The sequence below is a fragment of the Gymnodraco acuticeps genome, unplaced genomic scaffold (assembly GCF_902827175.1).
Source record: "Gymnodraco acuticeps unplaced genomic scaffold, fGymAcu1.1, whole genome shotgun sequence".
Classification (NCBI taxonomy): domain Eukaryota; kingdom Metazoa; phylum Chordata; class Actinopteri; order Perciformes; family Bathydraconidae; genus Gymnodraco; species Gymnodraco acuticeps.
Genome location: NW_022991848.1, coordinates 65,545 through 82,800, shown reverse-complemented (window position 1 = coordinate 82,800; position 17,256 = coordinate 65,545). Strand labels below are relative to the sequence as shown.

At 40.2% G+C, this 17,256-nt stretch overlaps 1 protein-coding gene across 1 annotated transcript; it reads right to left on the bottom strand.

Annotated features, from left to right (window-relative positions):
* Nucleotides 1–7,236: 7,236 nt before the first annotated feature.
* On the bottom strand, nt 7,237–14,896 carry hikeshi (heat shock protein nuclear import factor hikeshi). Its single transcript, XM_034199869.1, has 2 exons — nt 14,305–14,896; nt 7,237–8,138 (listed from the first exon to the last, which is right to left on the bottom strand). The coding sequence occupies exons 1-2, from the start codon at nt 14,641–14,643 to the stop codon at nt 7,875–7,877; spliced, it is 603 nt and encodes a 200-aa protein (XP_034055760.1). The 5' UTR covers nt 14,644–14,896; the 3' UTR covers nt 7,237–7,874.
* Nucleotides 14,897–17,256: the final 2,360 nt, after the last annotated feature.

Genomic DNA, 17,256 nt, shown 5'->3' with positions numbered 1-17,256 from the left:
TAAAATATTTTAAACTTGTATAATTGAATAAAAGGGTGATTAAGTTCACAGAAATTAGATTAAAATGGTATATTATTTATTATGTGACAAATAAGTAAATAATAGCCCCCAAAGGGAAAGCACTTCCTGTTTAAACCTTCAAAATAAAACATTTTAAACTTGTATAATTGAATACAAAAGGTTTAAAGCACACATGAAATTAGATACAATAGGTGCAGTATTTATTAAGTGACAAATAAGTAAAGGGAACAGTACTTCCGGTTTAAACCTTCAAAATAAAACGTTTGAAAGTTTCCAAATCAAGGAAAATTAGATAAATGATGCAAGAAATTAGAATTTAAGAAACTCTCAAAATATCTAATGAACTGTCAAACTGTCAAACTGAGAGATTCAGTTTGACATATTACCATTATTATAATTACGAATGTTTTTAATTTACTTGTAAATCAATTTAATGTCGAATTAGTTTTTTGATTACAGTATACAAATATGTTTCTGCATGTGTGGAAGGTGTTACATTTATAAATTACAGATTTATACACGGATTGATAATATTCCATCCATCCATCCATCTTCTCCCGCTTATCCGTGGTCGGGTCGCGGGGGTAGCAGTTCCAGCAGAGAGCCCCAAACTTTCTTTTCCCTGGCGACATCAACCAGCTCTGACTGGGGGATCCCAAGGCGCTCCCAGGCCAGCGAAGAGATATAATCCCTCCTCCTGGTCCTAGGTCTACCCCTTGGTCTCTTCCCAGCTGGACGTGCCTGGAACACCTCCCTAGGGAGGCGCCCAGGTGGCATCCTAACTAGGTGCCCGAACCACCTCAACTGGCTCCTTTCGACGCGAAGGAGGAGCGGCTCAACTCCGAGTCCCTCCCTGATGACCGAACTTCTCACCTTATCCCTAAGGGAGACACCAGCCACCCTGCGGAGAAAACCCATCTCGGCCGCTTGTATCCGCGATCTCGTTCTTTCGGTCATGACCCATCCTTCATGACCATAGGTGAGGGTAGGAACGAAAATGGCCCGGTAGACAGAGAGCTTTGCCTTCTGGCTCAGCTCCCTTTTCGTCACAACGGTGCGGTAAAGCGACTGCAGTACCGCTCCCGCTGCTCCGATTCTCCGGCCCATCTCACGCTCCATTGTTCCCTCACTCGAGAACAAGACCCCGAGATACTTGAACTCCTTCACTTGGGGTAAGGACTCATTCCCTACTTGGAGTGGACAGTCCATCGGTTTCCTGCTGAGAACCATGGCCTCAGATTTGGAGGTGCTGATCCTCATCCCAGCCGCTTCACACTCGGTTGCGAACCGATCCAGTGAGTGCTGAAGGTCGCAGACCGATGAAGCCATTAGAACCACATCATCTGCAAAAAGCAGTGGTGCAATCCTTAGTCCACCGAACTGCAGACCCCCTCCCCCATGACTACGCCTCGAAATCCGATCCATGTATATTACAAACAGGATTGGTGACAAAGCGCAGCCCTGGCGGAGGCCAACCCTCACCGGAAATGGGTCCGACTTACTGCCGAGGACCCGGACACAGCTCTCGCTTTGGGAGTACAGAGATTGGATGGCCCTGAGTAGAGACCCCCTCACCCCATACTCCCGCAGCACCTCCCACAGTAACTCCCTGGGAACTCGGTCATGCGCCTTCTCCAAGTCTACAAAACACATGTAGACCGGATAAGCGTACTCCCAGGCCCCCTCCAGGATCCTTGCGAGAGTAAAAAGCTGATCCGTCGTTCCACGACCAGGACGGAATCCGCATTGTTCCTCCTCAATCTGAGGTTTGACAATCGGCCTGACCCTCCTTTCGAGTACCTTAGAGTAAACTTTCCCGGGGAGGCTGAGTAGTGTGATGCCTCTGTAATTGGCACACACCCTCTGATCCCCCTTTTTAAAAAGGGGAACCACCACCCCGGTCTGCCACTCCTTCGGTACTGTTTCCGACTTCCACGCAACGTTGATGAGACGTGTCAACCATGACAGTCCCTCAACACCCAGAGCCTTCAGCATTTCCGGGCGGATCTCATCCACCCCCGGGGCTTTGCCACTGTGGAGTTGTTTGACGACCTCAGTGACCTCCCCCCGGGAGATTGGTGTTGATCCCCCGTCATACTCCAGCTCTGCCTCTAACATAGAGGGCGGAGTTGTCGGGTTCAGGAGTTCCTCAAAGTGTTCCTTCCAACGCCCTAACACTCCATCAGTTGAGGTCAACAACGTCCCATCCTTACTGTACACAGCTTGGATGGTTCCCTGCTTCCCCCTCCTGAGGTGTCGGACAGTTTTCCAGAACAACTTTGGTGCCGCCCGAAAGTCCTTCTCCATGTCTTCTCCGAACTTCTCCCACACCCGCTGCTTTGCCTCGGCCACGGATGAGGCTGCTGCCCTTCGGGCCTGTCGGTACCTTGCAACTGCCTCGGGAGTCCCCCGGGATAACAAATCCCTGAAGGCCTCCTTCTTCAGTCGGACGGCTTCCCTGACCACCGGTGTCCACCAGGAGGTTCGAGGGTTACCGCCCCTTGAGGCACCTAGGACCTTGAGACCACAGCTCCCCGCCGCGGCTTCGGCAATAGAGGCTTTGATTGATAATATTGTTACACAATATGATTGAGACAGATCAAAACCCATTCAATTGCTTTTAACATGTGGGCCTTGTGAATGAAATCAACAATAACAACAACATAAAATCACCCTTTTACGGACGGGAGAAGGTGGACAGCACATCCCATTGATTTTTTTGGTAAAGATGAAGCTTAATTGTCCCACTTTACCATTAACTAATTAAGGATATCCCAAACATTAAAAGTAGGTATTGCTGAATCAGTGAGGCGTGTGGCGCAGTGGTCTAGTGCGTTGGGATCAGGGGAGCACAGGTTCAAACCCCACTGCAGTCAGCATGTTGTTGTGTCCCGGGCAAGACAATCACCTGTGTGTGTGTGTGTGTGTGTGTGTGTGTGTGTGTGTGTGTGTGGTACAGTGTGTGTGTGTGTGTGTGTGTGTGTGGTGTGTGTGTGTGTGTGTGTGTGTGTGTGTGTGTGTGTGTGTGTGTGTGTGTGTGTGTGTGTGTGTGTGTGTGTGTGTGTGTGTGTGTGTGTGTGTGTGTGTGTGTGTGTGTGTGTGTGTGTGTGTGTGTGTGTGAGAAAAGCATCTAACATTTTGCTTTTGACTCTACCTGTTGACTTCACCTCAGAAATAGGTGAAAAGTCAGCAGTGAAGTCAGTGAGGAAGCATTTTAGCTGAAGGCTATTCCTTTGTTTTACACGAGCCTTAAGCAAACATATATTTGAGATTCCTTTGTCGTAACGTATTTTTTGACACAGACAAATATGTTGACATTCTGTCTGCAACACATTCTTCCTCAGAGATAAAAACACATTTTCCTTTCATAACAGTTCACTAAATCTTACTTGGATAACTTCAGTAATTTGAGTTATTATAAGGTTTATCACCATACGAGTTATATCGAGACATAATGTAGCTGGAAGTATCTGGTCATAAATGGATAACGTATACAGTTTCTCGTGGTGAAAAACGTTTAAAACTAGAAATGTTTTCTTTAGCAAAAACACAGAAAACCGCATTAACGTTGTGTTTTCAGATAGTTTATATTAGCTTTTTAGGCTTAGTCATTGGTATTTTCTTCTTAACAAATATAATATGCATTTGAGTTTTCATATATTTTACACTTTTACATAATTTTATTATATTTGCCTTCTTTTTATATATTTAATATGTATTGTTGTCTTATTTGGAGCATCTTAGCATGTCACACGATTGTTACTGTACATCCAGAATGACAATAAATACACCTTTTTAAATTATTGATTCTTGAAATAAATATTTTTTGTTTTTATAATCTTTTTATCTCACAGGTAAAGAAAGGCACATTATTATGATCGAAGCGGCTGCTTTAAGTGAACGGCAGCGCCATCTGGAGGCTGATGGCTGAACTGCAGAACACAGAATTACATATTTACTCAAATCAAGGTTAAAGTAAAGGTAGGGTAGGTAGGAATGGAGAACCCAGCTTGAGTGCGCTAGAATTTGAAAGTACGCAGCCGGAAACAATCTGCCCCTTCCTTCAGACTTCCTCACAGAGCCCCTCCTCCAACACACGAACGCACACATGACCAATGAGGGCACGAGATGAGTTTGTGCACAGATGGAAGGCTGACAGGCAGGTAGGCCATCCAGTTACTTTAGCCGGGCCGGCTCAGGTCGTGCTTTTTACAGCGCCACGGCTTCCACTGATGAAATATTTTATGTATTTATTGTCAAAGCATTTAATGTATTCATTGCTATCGGGATGTTAAGAGCATTCCATGGAATATAACAAAGTGTTTCTGAAGTGAATGACTACCCTACCTTTTAAGGAATACTTTAGTATGTTAATCATAGTTGGTGATAATGTGTAATCCTAGACAACAGGCTTTCAGGGTTTCTCTTTTAAATGTAATGATGATATGGTGGATTGAATTTATTTTACATTTTTTAGTATTGTGTTGTTGTCTCGGCCCCTGTGAGTCACCTTGTTGGATTCCTATGTTGAGACTTTGAATATTTTCTTTCATTAAAATTTTTGGAGCTTGTAGTAACTTCGTCGTGATATTTCAGATATTTTACCAAAAGCTAAATTAAATGGATAACTCATGGTAGACCCCCACACTCACACAACTCACACGACTAAGACACCACTGTTGTGTAATGACACTTGTAATGGCAACTTTTAATGTTCCATTGTCCTTCCAAGCCATCCTTTAATGTTTAATTGAACTATTCACATCTTAAACTGCACTGTAACTTTTATCCATGTATTTTTTCTTTTAAGGTTTCTTTTATTAGCTTTTCTTTTTAATGACTGATTTTAAATGCCATTTTCTTGATGTCTTTCATTTTTTGTAGAGCACTTTGAATTGCCTTGTGTTGAAAAGTGCTATATAAATAAACTTGCCTTGCCTTACTCTTTTATTGCCATTACTTCACAGGAGGAGATGGAGTGATCCAGACGCAGACACAAACAGATGATTTCCGGTCCTTTGGTGCAGTTTAGAATGATGTTTATTGAGCTTTACATACCAAGGTTTCATTATGCTGTCAAAGGTGTGGGGGAAACTTCTGTAGCAATTGGAAACAGGACTCAGAGAGCTGGAGCTTTGATGGAAAACACTGACGGTTTATTTGGAGCTTCGGCCGGAGAATTGACAAGACAGGTGGTGTGTCACGAGTTGAAACAGCGGTTGCCAAATCAATTCTGAAGAACTCTTTCTGCAACTCGAGGTTTTAACTAGTTCGGAGTGTAATAATCAACATTCTTCATCAGCGAGACTAAAGCAATATGGACCCTGAATCTAACTAGAGCTCTCGTCCATAGAAAATAATGTGCGCCAGGGAACCTTCGTCCCTGAACAGTAAACTACCTCATGGCGGCTTGTGCTCTGTCACAGACTGGCAAAAACAATGCGCCCAAGCTGCTCCTCCTCCTTGTGAGAGATAGCAGCAATACCAAAGGCCGTAGACCTATGCCGCGGGAAAGGAGACAGTGAAGAGAGAAAACGATTAACTGGGTCGAAGGTTGAATACTTAAGCAAATTACTCCCTAACAAAAGGTTGTGGTATGAGCATCTGCCGGGCTGTTGACAACATAATTACACCTTGGTATGTAAAGCTCAATAAACATCATTCTAAACTGCACCAAAGGACCTGAAATCATCTGCTCCTGTCTGCGTCTGGATCATCCATCTCCTCCTGTGAAGCAATGGCAATAAAAGAGTAGGACAATGGAACATTAAAAGTTGCCATTACATTAAGTGGAATCGGTATGCTCTCTTCTTCATGTGTCCTCGTCCTTTCACCTATGACCCCTTGTATACACCCGGTGCAGCTAAACCCCGCCACCAAGTGTCCAAAAATAATATTGCAGTATAAATATCAATTAAATAAACTGACACGCCAACTACACCCATAACATGACTCCTACGACACTTATGTGCACTGTGTCTACTTCGAATGTAACTTTGACATTTTATACGTTTTGTGAATGCCCTATTTATCTAATAGTGTTTTATTTTTGTAATCTATCTTCTCTTATGCTGTCACAATGTACATTTCCCCTCTGTGGGACGATATAAAGTTATTCTGATATTCTGAAGGGCTATTTTCTTTATAATCAATGCTTTCTGTCTGTCTGTTCAACTCACTTTGTTTTCCTGTACCATCTGGGGCCCCCAGTGAATGTTTGCCTAGGGCCCCCACAGACTCTAGAATCGGCACTGTCTGTATTATTAATATTGTATTAGTTCAATATAAAACAAAAAACACTTAATATTGTATTCTTCTTGTCTCAGTTTCATACATGTTGTTGTAGGTTACATGTTGTTGTAGGTTACATGTTGTTGTAGGTTACATGTTGTTGTAGGTTACATGTTGTAGGTTACATGTTGTAGGTTACATGTTGTAGGTTACATGTTGTTGTAGGTTACATGTTGTTGTAGGTTACATGTTGTAGGTTACATGTTGTTGTAGGTTACATGTTGTAGGTTACATGTTGTTGTAGGTTACATGTTGTTGTAGGTTACATGTTGTAGGTTACATGTTGTAGGTTACATGTTGTTGTAGGTTACATGTTGTAGGTTACATGTTGTAGGTTACATGTTGTAGGTTACATGTTGTAGGTTACATGTTGTAGGTTACATGTTGTAGGTTACATGTTGTAGGTTACATGTTGTTGTAGGTTACATGTTGTTGTAGGTTACATGTTGTAGGTTACATGTTGTTGTAGGTTACATGTTGTTGTAGGTTACATGTTGTTGTAGGTTACATGTTGTAGGTTACATGTTGTTGTAGGTTACATGTTGTTGTAGGTTACATGTTGTAGGTTACATGTTGTAGGTTGTAGGTTACATGTTGTAGGTTACATGTTGTAGGTTACATGTTGTAGGTTACATGTTGTTGTAGGTTACATGTTGTTGTAGGTTACATGTTGTTGTAGGTTACATGTTGTAGGTTACATGTTGTTGTAGGTTACATGTTGTAGGTTACATGTTGTTGTAGGTTACATGTTGTTGTAGGTTACATGTTGTTGTAGGTTACATGTTGCATTTTCTCTTGAAATCAAAAGATATTATTACAGCCTAGCCAAGACCTTAGTTGAGCCATCACCCTTTTAACATTTATGTTTTTATGTGGTTGTACTGTCATAAAACAAATTAAAAAAACAACAAGGAAATTGTTCGATTTGTTTTAGAAGAGTATTTAAAGTCTAGCATTACAAAATGGACCAATGATATCAATCCCTCCATAAGAAACGATAACTTGCCTATTAAAGGTTAACAAACATAATTTGAGAACAACTCCATCTATAATTTTAGGGATTTCAGTGTAATGACTATCAGGTGAATGAATAATGTCCTAGTGAACCAAAGGCAATGCAGTTTCTGAGCTTTTAGTAGTTTTTAAAATGTCTCCGTTATGTTTATTTTGTATTGGGTGCAATTTGGTTTGGATAACTATTTATAGAAAATAAGGAGCATTCTTGATTCTGAGCTGTTTTGTTTGTGTCAATGCAGGTGAGGTATTATTGTAGAAGAAATGAAATCTACACTTCGAATAGTGTGGAATAATCTATTTTATTTTAAGAGAAAAACCAAGTAAATCTTAGTTTGTTTTCATTTAGGGCTGCTGTTTCCATGGCCAAGAATGATCCTGAATCTCATATTTACTATCGTTGTTCTTACTTTAATAAAAATAAACGTGTAATGATGATGAACCAAAACCCGTTGTGCACGTCATGAACTGTCGGAAGTAAAGCTGTGTCTCAGAGACGAGTGGTTTGGCTGTAGGCACTGTGGAAACTGTCTTTTTTAGTCTTAGATTCAGTTCTTCCAGAAGTTGGGGTTCTGGCTCATCCTCCTCTGGAAGTTCTCGTACCACTTGAGGACGCAGCTGGAGGGGATGAAGGTCTCCGAGGGGTTCGGGGTCATCTGAGCCTGCGTCACTGCGAAGGACGAGGCGAAGTTGTAGAGACTGTCCAACGTCTTCTGGGTGAAATGCAGGAAGGAGTCCGCGGTGGAAACGGCGGCGCTGGAGACCGGAATCTGCTGGCCGAGCTGATCCAGAGCCTCCACCGACACACCGACCTGAGACCAACAAGACATATGGGGGTCAAACAATTACTTCGTTACTGTACTTAAGTACATGTTTCTGGTATCAGTACTTTACTCCACTACTTATTTTTCTGACGACTTTTTACTTTCATTTCTTACATTTTGAACACAAATACCAGTACTTTCTACTTCTTACATGTTGAACACAAATACCTGTACTTTCTACTTCTTACATGTTGAACACAAATACCTGTACTTTCTACTTCTCACATGTTGAACTCAAATACCTGTACTTTCTACTTCTTACATGTTGAACACAAATACCTGTACTTTCTACTTCTCACATGTTGAACTCAAATACCTGTACTTTCTACTTCTTACATGTTGAACACAAATACCTGTACTTTCTACTTCTTACATGTTGAACTCAAATACCTGTACTTTCTACTTCTTACATGTTGAACTCAAATACCTGTACTTTCTACTTCTCACATGTTGAACACAAATACCTGTACTTTCTACTTCTTACATGTTGAACTCAAATACCTGTACTTTCTACTTCTTACATGTTGAACCCAAATACCTGTACTTTCTACTTCTTACATGTTGAACTCAAATACCTGTACTTTCTACTTCTTACATGTTGAACACAAATACCTGTACTTTCTACTTCTTACATGTTGAACTCAAATACCTGTACTTTCTACTTCTTACATGTTGAACACAAATACCTGTACTTTCTACTTCTTACATGTTGAACTCAAATACCTGTACTTTCTACTTCTTACATGTTGAACACAAATACCTGTACTTTCTACTCCTTACATGTTGAACTCAAATACCTGTACTTTCTACTTCTTACATGTTGAACCCAAATACCTGTACTTTCTACTTCTAACATGTTGAACACAAATACCTGTACTTTCTACTTCTTACACTTTGAACTCAAATACCTGTACTTTCTACTTCTTACATGTTGAACTCAAATACCTGTACTTTCTACTTCTTACATGTTGAACTCAAATACCTGTACTTTCTACTTCTCACATGTTGAACTCAAATACCTGTACTTTCTACTTCTTACACGTTGATCCCAAATACCTGTACTTTCTACTTCCTACATGTTGAACTCAAATACTTGTACTTTCTACTTCTTACATGTTGAACTCAAATACCTGTACTTTCTACTTCTAACATGTTGAACTCAAATACCTGTACTTTCTACTTCTTACATGTTGAACTCAAATACCTGTACTTTCTACTTCTTACATGTTGAACACAAACACCTGTACTTTCTACTTCTTACATGTTGAACCCAAATACCTGTACTTTCTACTTCTTACATGTTGAACTCAAATACCTGTACTTTCTACTTCTCACATGTTGAACTCAAATACCTGTACTTTCTACTTCTTACATGTTGAACACAAACACCTGTACTTTCTACTTCTTACATGTTGAACTCAAATACCTGTACTTTCTACTTCTTACATGTTGAACTCAAATACCTGTACTTTCTACTTCTTACATGTTGAACCCAAATACCTGTACTTTCTACTTCTTACACGTTGAACCCAAATACCTGTACTTTCTACTTCTCACATGTTGAACCCAAATACCTGTACTTTCTACTTCTTACATGTTGAACTCAAATACCTGTACTTTCTACTTCTTACATGTTGAACTCAAATACCTGTACTTTCTACTTCTTACATGTTGAACTCAAATACCTGTACTTTCTACTTCTCACATGTTGAACACAAATACCTGTACTTTCTACTTCATACATGTTGAACCCAAATACCTGTACTTTCTACTTCTTACATGTTGAACTCAAATACCTGTACTTTCTACTTCTTACATGTTGAACTCAAATACCTGTACTTTCTACTTCTCACATGTTGAACCCAAATACCTGTACTTTCTACTTCTTACATGTTGAACACAAATACCTGTACTTTCTACTTCTTACATGTTGAACACAAATACCTGTACTTTCTACTTCTTACATGTTGAACACAAATACCTGTACTTTCTACTTCTTACATGTTGAACCCAAATACCTGTACTTTCTACTTCTTACATGTTGAACTCAAATACCTGTACTTTCTACTTCTTACATGTTGAACTCAAATACCTGTACTTTCTACTTCTTACATGTTGAACTCAAATACCTGTACTTTCTACTTCTCACATGTTGAACACAAATACCTGTACTTTCTACTTCATACATGTTGAACCCAAATACCTGTACTTTCTACTTCTTACATGTTGAACTCAAATACCTGTACTTTCTACTTCTTACATGTTGAACTCAAATACCTGTACTTTCTACTTCTCACATGTTGAACCCAAATACCTGTACTTTCTACTTCTTACATGTTGAACACAAATACCTGTACTTTCTACTTCTTACATGTTGAACACAAATACCTGTACTTTCTACTTCTTACATGTTGAACACAAATACCTGTACTTTCTACTTCTTACATGTTGAACACAAATACCTGTACTTTCTACTTCTTACATGTTGAACACAAATAGCTGTACTTTCTACTTCTTACATGTTGAACTCAAATACCTGTACTTTCTACTTCTTACATGTTGAACACAAATACCTGTACTTTCTACTTCTTACATGTTGAACACAAATACCTGTACTTTCTACTTCTTACATGTTGAACACAAATACCTGTACTTTCTACTTCTTACATGTTGAACACAAATACCTGTACTTTCTACTTCTTACATGTTGAACACAAATACCTGTACTTTCTACTTCTTACATGTTGAACACAAATAGCTGTACTTTCTACTTCTTACATGTTGAACTCAAATACCTGTACTTTCTACTTCTTACATGTTGAACCCAAATACTTGTACTTTCTACTTCTCTCATTTTCCAAACAGCTGGTTCCTTTAGTCTGAATGTGTGTTTGGTGCGTGGTCATTATTCTTTAGAGTCATTGCGTGCCTATTGATTTGAACACGATCCGTGTATCCATCATTTCCTGGTCTTCTCTAAAGAAGAGGGACCAATGGAAACGTTGTCATGTTGCCGTTGTTCAGCATGGAAACATTCATTAGCTAACAATGACATTATTGTTCTATTAATATAAAGGGAGGTCAGGTACTCTTTAAAGCAGCTGCTAGCTATGGGTACTTTTTACTGAAGTACACTTCAAAGCCTCTTTACTTTGACTTGAGTAAAGAAGTTTAGTCAGTACTGCTGCTTTAGTAAAGGATGTGTGTACATTACATTACATTGCATTGCATTTAGCTGACGCTTTTATCCAAAGCGACTTACAATAAGTACATTCGACCAGGAAGACACAACCTTGAAGAAAACAGAATCATATATATATTAGGGCTGTCAGTCGATTAAAATAGTTAATCGCGATTAATCGCAAATTAATCGCACATTTTTTATCTGTTCTAAATGTTCCTTAGAGGAATATGTTTCAAGTTTTTAATACTGTTATCAACATATGAGTGGACATATATGCTTTATGCTAATGTTTATTATCATTTCAACAATGACAAATATTCTCATGAATATTAAACACAACAACCTCTGAACATTACAAATATCCGCCTCAATTCAACTCGAACGGGAGCTGCCTGGACGCTGCAATCATGTTGCGCACTATCCGTGCTGAGTGTGCTGACTTTTCGTACAATGTCCCACTGTCTGGCTTCCTGCATAAAGTCAAGTGCTCGGCGCAGTTGTCGGCAAAATGACGCTCCTCTGTTTTTTTTACATTACATTACATAGTATTTAGCTGACGCTTTTATCCAAAGCGACGTACAATAAGTACATTCGACCAGGAAGACACAACCTTGAAGAAAACAGAATCATATAAGTACATCAGGTTTCATAGAGCCAAACATTTCAAGTGCTACTCAACTGGCTTTAGATAAGCCAGTCCTTTATTAGTATATAAGTGCTTTGTTAATAAATCTATCGCTCGAAGTGGAGTCGAAAGAGATGAGTTTTCAGTCTGCGCCGGAAGATGTGCAAGCTATCTGCCGTCCTGATGTCAATGGGGAGCTCATTCCACCATCTTGGAGCCAGGACAGCAAACCCACGTGTTTTTGATGATGGGAACTTGGGTCCCCCTCGCAGCGAGGGTGCAACGAGTCGTTTGGCTGATGCAGAGCGGAGTGCACGTGCTGGGGTGTACGGTTTAACCATGTCCTGGATGTAGGAAGGGCCAGCTCCATTCGCAGCATGGTACGCAAGTACCATTGTTTTGATGTAATGTAATGGATGTGTGTACTTTTGCAGAGGTTTACACGTTTATATGATCATTATAAAAAAATAAGAGAATAAATGAAACACAGGTATGACAGTAAAAAAAGAATAAAGTTTAAAAGGGTGATTTGTAAAATATCCATAAAGAAAAGGTAAATCTGTTTACAGTTCTGTTTCATATGGGTGTTGAGAGATGTATCCATAGATCTCTTCATGTTGCTCTCAAAGTGCACCAGATTGATGCTTTTAACTTCAATATTTAAAAATAAATCTTCCCGGGGGAGCATGTCCCCGGACCCCCCTATGTAAGGTCCACACACCACTTATAAAATAGCACTTCACCCCTGCCTATATGCCGTGAGCTGATTCTCGAGCCTTCATTGTAACAGTCGCGGGTACACTGTGTGTGTGCGTGTGGGGATTGTTACAGTAGAACATTCCACTGTAGCGCCCAGTACATTAATGGAAAACCCTACATGTTTGAGCACCCTCTATGAAACGTCAAGCTTATGGGCGGCGCCAGAGATTTTCTGTTGGGGATGCTGTGGGGTAGCTTGCCGCTTCATAGAGGTTGCTCAAACATGTAGGGTTTCCCATTAAGGTAGCTATAAGGGCTACAGTGAAATGTTCAACTGCAACACTCCCCACGCACACATACAGTAGGCTACACCCGCGGCTGTTACAATGAAGGCTCGATAATCAGCTCACGGCATATAGGAAGGATAAAGTGCTATTTTTTATAAGTGGGGGGCGGACCAGCCTCCTAGGGCTGAAGTTAAAGTTAAATTATTGAAGTTAAAAGCATCAATCTGGTGCACTTTGAGAGCAAAATTAAGAGATCTATGGACACATCTCTCAACACCCATATGAAACAGAACTGTACACAGATTTCTTTATGGATATACAAATCACTCCCCTTTTAAACTGTATTCTTATTTTACTGTCATAGAGTATTTCATACCTGTTTTTCATTTATGCTCTTATTGTTTTATAGCCTAACTATAATGATCATATGAAGGTGTGCCTCGGAAATACTTGTACATAGATGGTGATCAAACTGTTTTGAGACCCACTGAGATAACTTAGACTAAAGTTAACTATCTAAACACTGAGAGAGTCCTTTACCTCACTGAGCAACATCTCTCTCTCGCTCGCTCACTCGTGCCACACACACGGAGCCGAGCTTGAATGAAACACCCAGAAGTAGGCTACTTGTACTGTACTGTAGCATATCATTTTCGAATCAATCGTTTTTCAAATTATGAATTTCACATATATAAAAAAAAACATACATTTCTTGGGGTTGCTTAGCAGTTGCTAGGCCAATTGTTGGTGTTGCTGTAGCAACTGCAAGCTACCGCCTGGCGCCGCCCCTCCCCACAGCACCCCCAAAATAAATCTCTGGCGCCGCCACTGAGCCTGCAACCCCGTTTTGAAGACATGTGCAGTGCAAAACAGGCTCATTGCAGCCACTAATGATAAGACACGCTTTTTTGCCAAATATCAGCATTTTCTTTCTTTTCATTTGTTTGCACAGATTGCAAAGTGGCAAAGTATTATAACTTATTGTTCTAGCAAAGGGATTGCACAATTGTATTTATTTTGTTGACCACACAGACGTATGGAGCATTGTTTCATTATCACTGTTCTAGCAAAGTGATTCTTTTAATTTTTTTTGAAAGGAATGCTCACGTTCATATTGATGTATTTTAATAAATGTTAACTTGGCCCATTACGTGTCTATCCAAAGATAGAAAAAGTTTGAGAACCACTGATGTAACGAGTGATGTAAAGTAACTACTAACTAAGATTTAGTACTGTACTTAAGTATTTAAATGTTTTGCTTTGTACTTCTCCTCCACTACAGTTCAGAAGTAAATGGTGTACTTTTACTCCACTACATTTATTTAATAGCTTTAGTTACTTTACAGCTGGTCCTCCTACCTGAGCCACGGAGGATGACAGCCGGGAGGAGGAGGCCATTATACCGAAGGGGTTTTCCCCGCCCTTCCCCGCCTTCAGGCCGGAGATCTTAAAGATGGCACTGGGCTTCTCGTTGGTGATGAAGCCGAGCAGCTGCCACACCGCGCCGCCGCCCGAGGGGTCCGGGAAGGAGAAGTGGACCGCTCCTCCGGTACCGGCGGGGAACGGAACCGTGCCCAGCATGAACACCACCACGTGGTTCACCTTCTCATAGTCCGGCAGGTTGAACACGAACTTGTCCGAGGCGACTTGCACCGCGTCTGTCTGCACCAACCTGCCGGCCACCAGACAGCCGAACATCCCGCTGCAGCTGCTGGAGGATTCGCCGTTAGCTTCGCTGTTAGCCTGCCTGGCTTCAGCTCCTCCTAGTTATTTAAAAACCCAGCAACACGTGTTATCCGGTAAAAGGCAGAGACATGACTCCCGCTGCCGGTGATGTTGATCTTAAAGATAGCTGTTACAGCCCGGTGGAAACTTCTAGTACAGTGTGGTGAAGTGCTGTAATGCTCGACTATCGATTATGCGTCCTGATAACTGTCCACTGTGTTTACTGTACTGAGGTCAATGCAAAGGGTTAATGTAGCCCTTTGTTTAGACTGACAGGCAAACCTTACTCCCGGCAGAGCAAAGACATTATGGGATGTGACCAACAGCTTTCTGAACATTCTGAGAAGTCAGAACTCAATTTATTTTAAACTTAAGTCAAAACCCAACATAAACATTTTTTTTTTTTACGAAGATCAGTGGACTATATTACAATATCATTTTATTGTTATTTGTTCAGTCTTGTAATTGCATTGTTGAGGATCCTGCGACAAGTGTTTAATTCATTACATAACTACACCTTAGTTGTGTATATGATATGATAATAAACCATTTGAATTTAAAATGTATATAACTTTATTTATCAGTTTTGCAAAACAAACTTACAATAACATAAATGGTTGAGCCTTCATGAAAAAAGTTGTGAGCATAACATCTTATTAAATTATATCACCAGAATCAGAATACCTTTTATTTATTACATTCATTATAATGATGGTCAATTAATCTAAGCTAATGCCTTAAAATTGTCAGGTTTTGTATTTATACATATTTATTTTTATAAATAACTACTTTAGCTGCAATGGTCACTCGAAAGGTCTTTAGTTTGACACTGAGAGAATGAACTCATAGGGCTGCTGATCACCATAAGCTAAACAGTCTGTATATTGCACTACATTTGTATAATGTAAGCTTCGTTGATACTTTGCCTGCGGGAATAAGAAAAAAATAGTTAGATATACTGGATATTATTTGATCTATTCCACCACTAGCTTAATCCCAAATAATGTAGAGGTGTGTTGTAGGTGCCTTAAATAACCCCTTATTTTATAGTGAGATGTATTTTTATGTTCATATAATAGTGATTTCAATACCACCCCAAAATGATCATTGGTTCCATCCTGGCCACCCCACTGAAAATGTCCTGGCTCCGCCACTGCCCAGAAGCTACTTCACTGGTTTGATAAGGGTGGGTCTTAATGCAGGGCACATTTCGCCCTTCTGTTTGTTGTGAGCCGTGAAGGCGCTCGATGATTCGGTTATCGACTTGAGCTAGATGTCAAGAAAGCAGGGCTGCAGTCGAATAGTCCAAAACTCAACTCCTAAGTTCTAACCCTATCATCTATTCCTTGACCTCTGAGTGAAACGTCATGGGGTTAAGGGATAGTGGATAGGAGAATTCAAAAGGACTTAGGAGAAGAGACTGCGGTACTTTAGAGAATCCGACTGCACTTTCACTATCCGACGTGTTTATGATGCGCCAGCTGACGTCATTTTGTGCGTCTGCTGCTGTGGGGAAACTATGGAAACTACAGTTTTCTATACAGCGGACTACATGTTTCTGTTTATTAAGGATCCCCATTAGCTTTTGCTCTTGACAAAAGCTACTCTTCCTTAGGGTCCGACACTTAAAACAATACAACAATAATACAGCAACATTCAGGACATAAGTCCTGACATTATTAACAACATCACCAATATCATCAACAATCTCCAACATCATCAACAATGTAATCCACTTTCAATATCAATCTCAGCAAGACAAGACACCCACCAGCACAAAGCATGAGATCAAATTAAATTAGGGTTCACAGCTCACAAGGGTACATGGTCATTAGTAGATGGCCCTTCAATCTCTTCTTGAAAGAGGCTCTGGACTCTATAGGCAAGGTAGTTTGGCAATAAGTTCCATTCCTTTATAAGACACTGAAGATTTCAGAAGATTTGTCCTGGGTTTCGGTGCCAGTAGATGGCCTGATGTAGCTTGTCTAGTCTTATGGTCATGCTCTCTTGTGTAAACTATTTGATCATAAAAATAGTGTTTTTTTGCTTTTAGAAAAGTGATAACACGAGATTGCAGACGTGGATGTTTAATAAGAACGAGGGACTGCTGTAAACTCATCTAGAGACTCTGCACCGTGCTCTGATGCTGTTGTTTTATGCTTTATGAACGTGGACAACAGAGAAACATATTCTTCATGACCAAAATTGGAATTTAAATAAAAAAGGAAAGTGAAACGTATGCTCCTCACCCTCTCCCTCCGGTCCACATTAATACAAATCTCTCTTTCTGTACACACAAACTGAAAGATTGACGTTAAAGTTGACTTTATATGTCACACACATACATGTACACAGTGACCTTTGACCTCTGCATTTAACCCCTCCTAGCACTAGGAGCAGTTGGCAGCTGCCTTGCTCAAGGGCACTTGATAATATACATTGTTTTTATTAAACGCCAAAATTGTACTAAGAAATAATAGGATCCTTTAAAATGTCAATCAGTAAGATTTGATGGTGAGTTATATATCTTTGGATGGTCACATAATAGGGATTCTGGATGTATATAATGGGGTGGGGGGGGGGGTA

What these genes read in the sequence shown, in the direction of transcription:
- hikeshi (XM_034199869.1), bottom strand. Translation starts at nt 14,643, where the DNA reads ATGTTCGGCTGTCTGGTGGCCGGCAGGTTGGTGCAGACAGACGCGGTG. An exon ending in TGTCATCCTCCGTGGCTCAG is followed by an intron (nt 8,139 to 14,304) that starts GTAGGAGGACCA and finishes TGTTGGTCTCAG; the next exon opens with GTCGGTGTGTCGGTGGAGGC.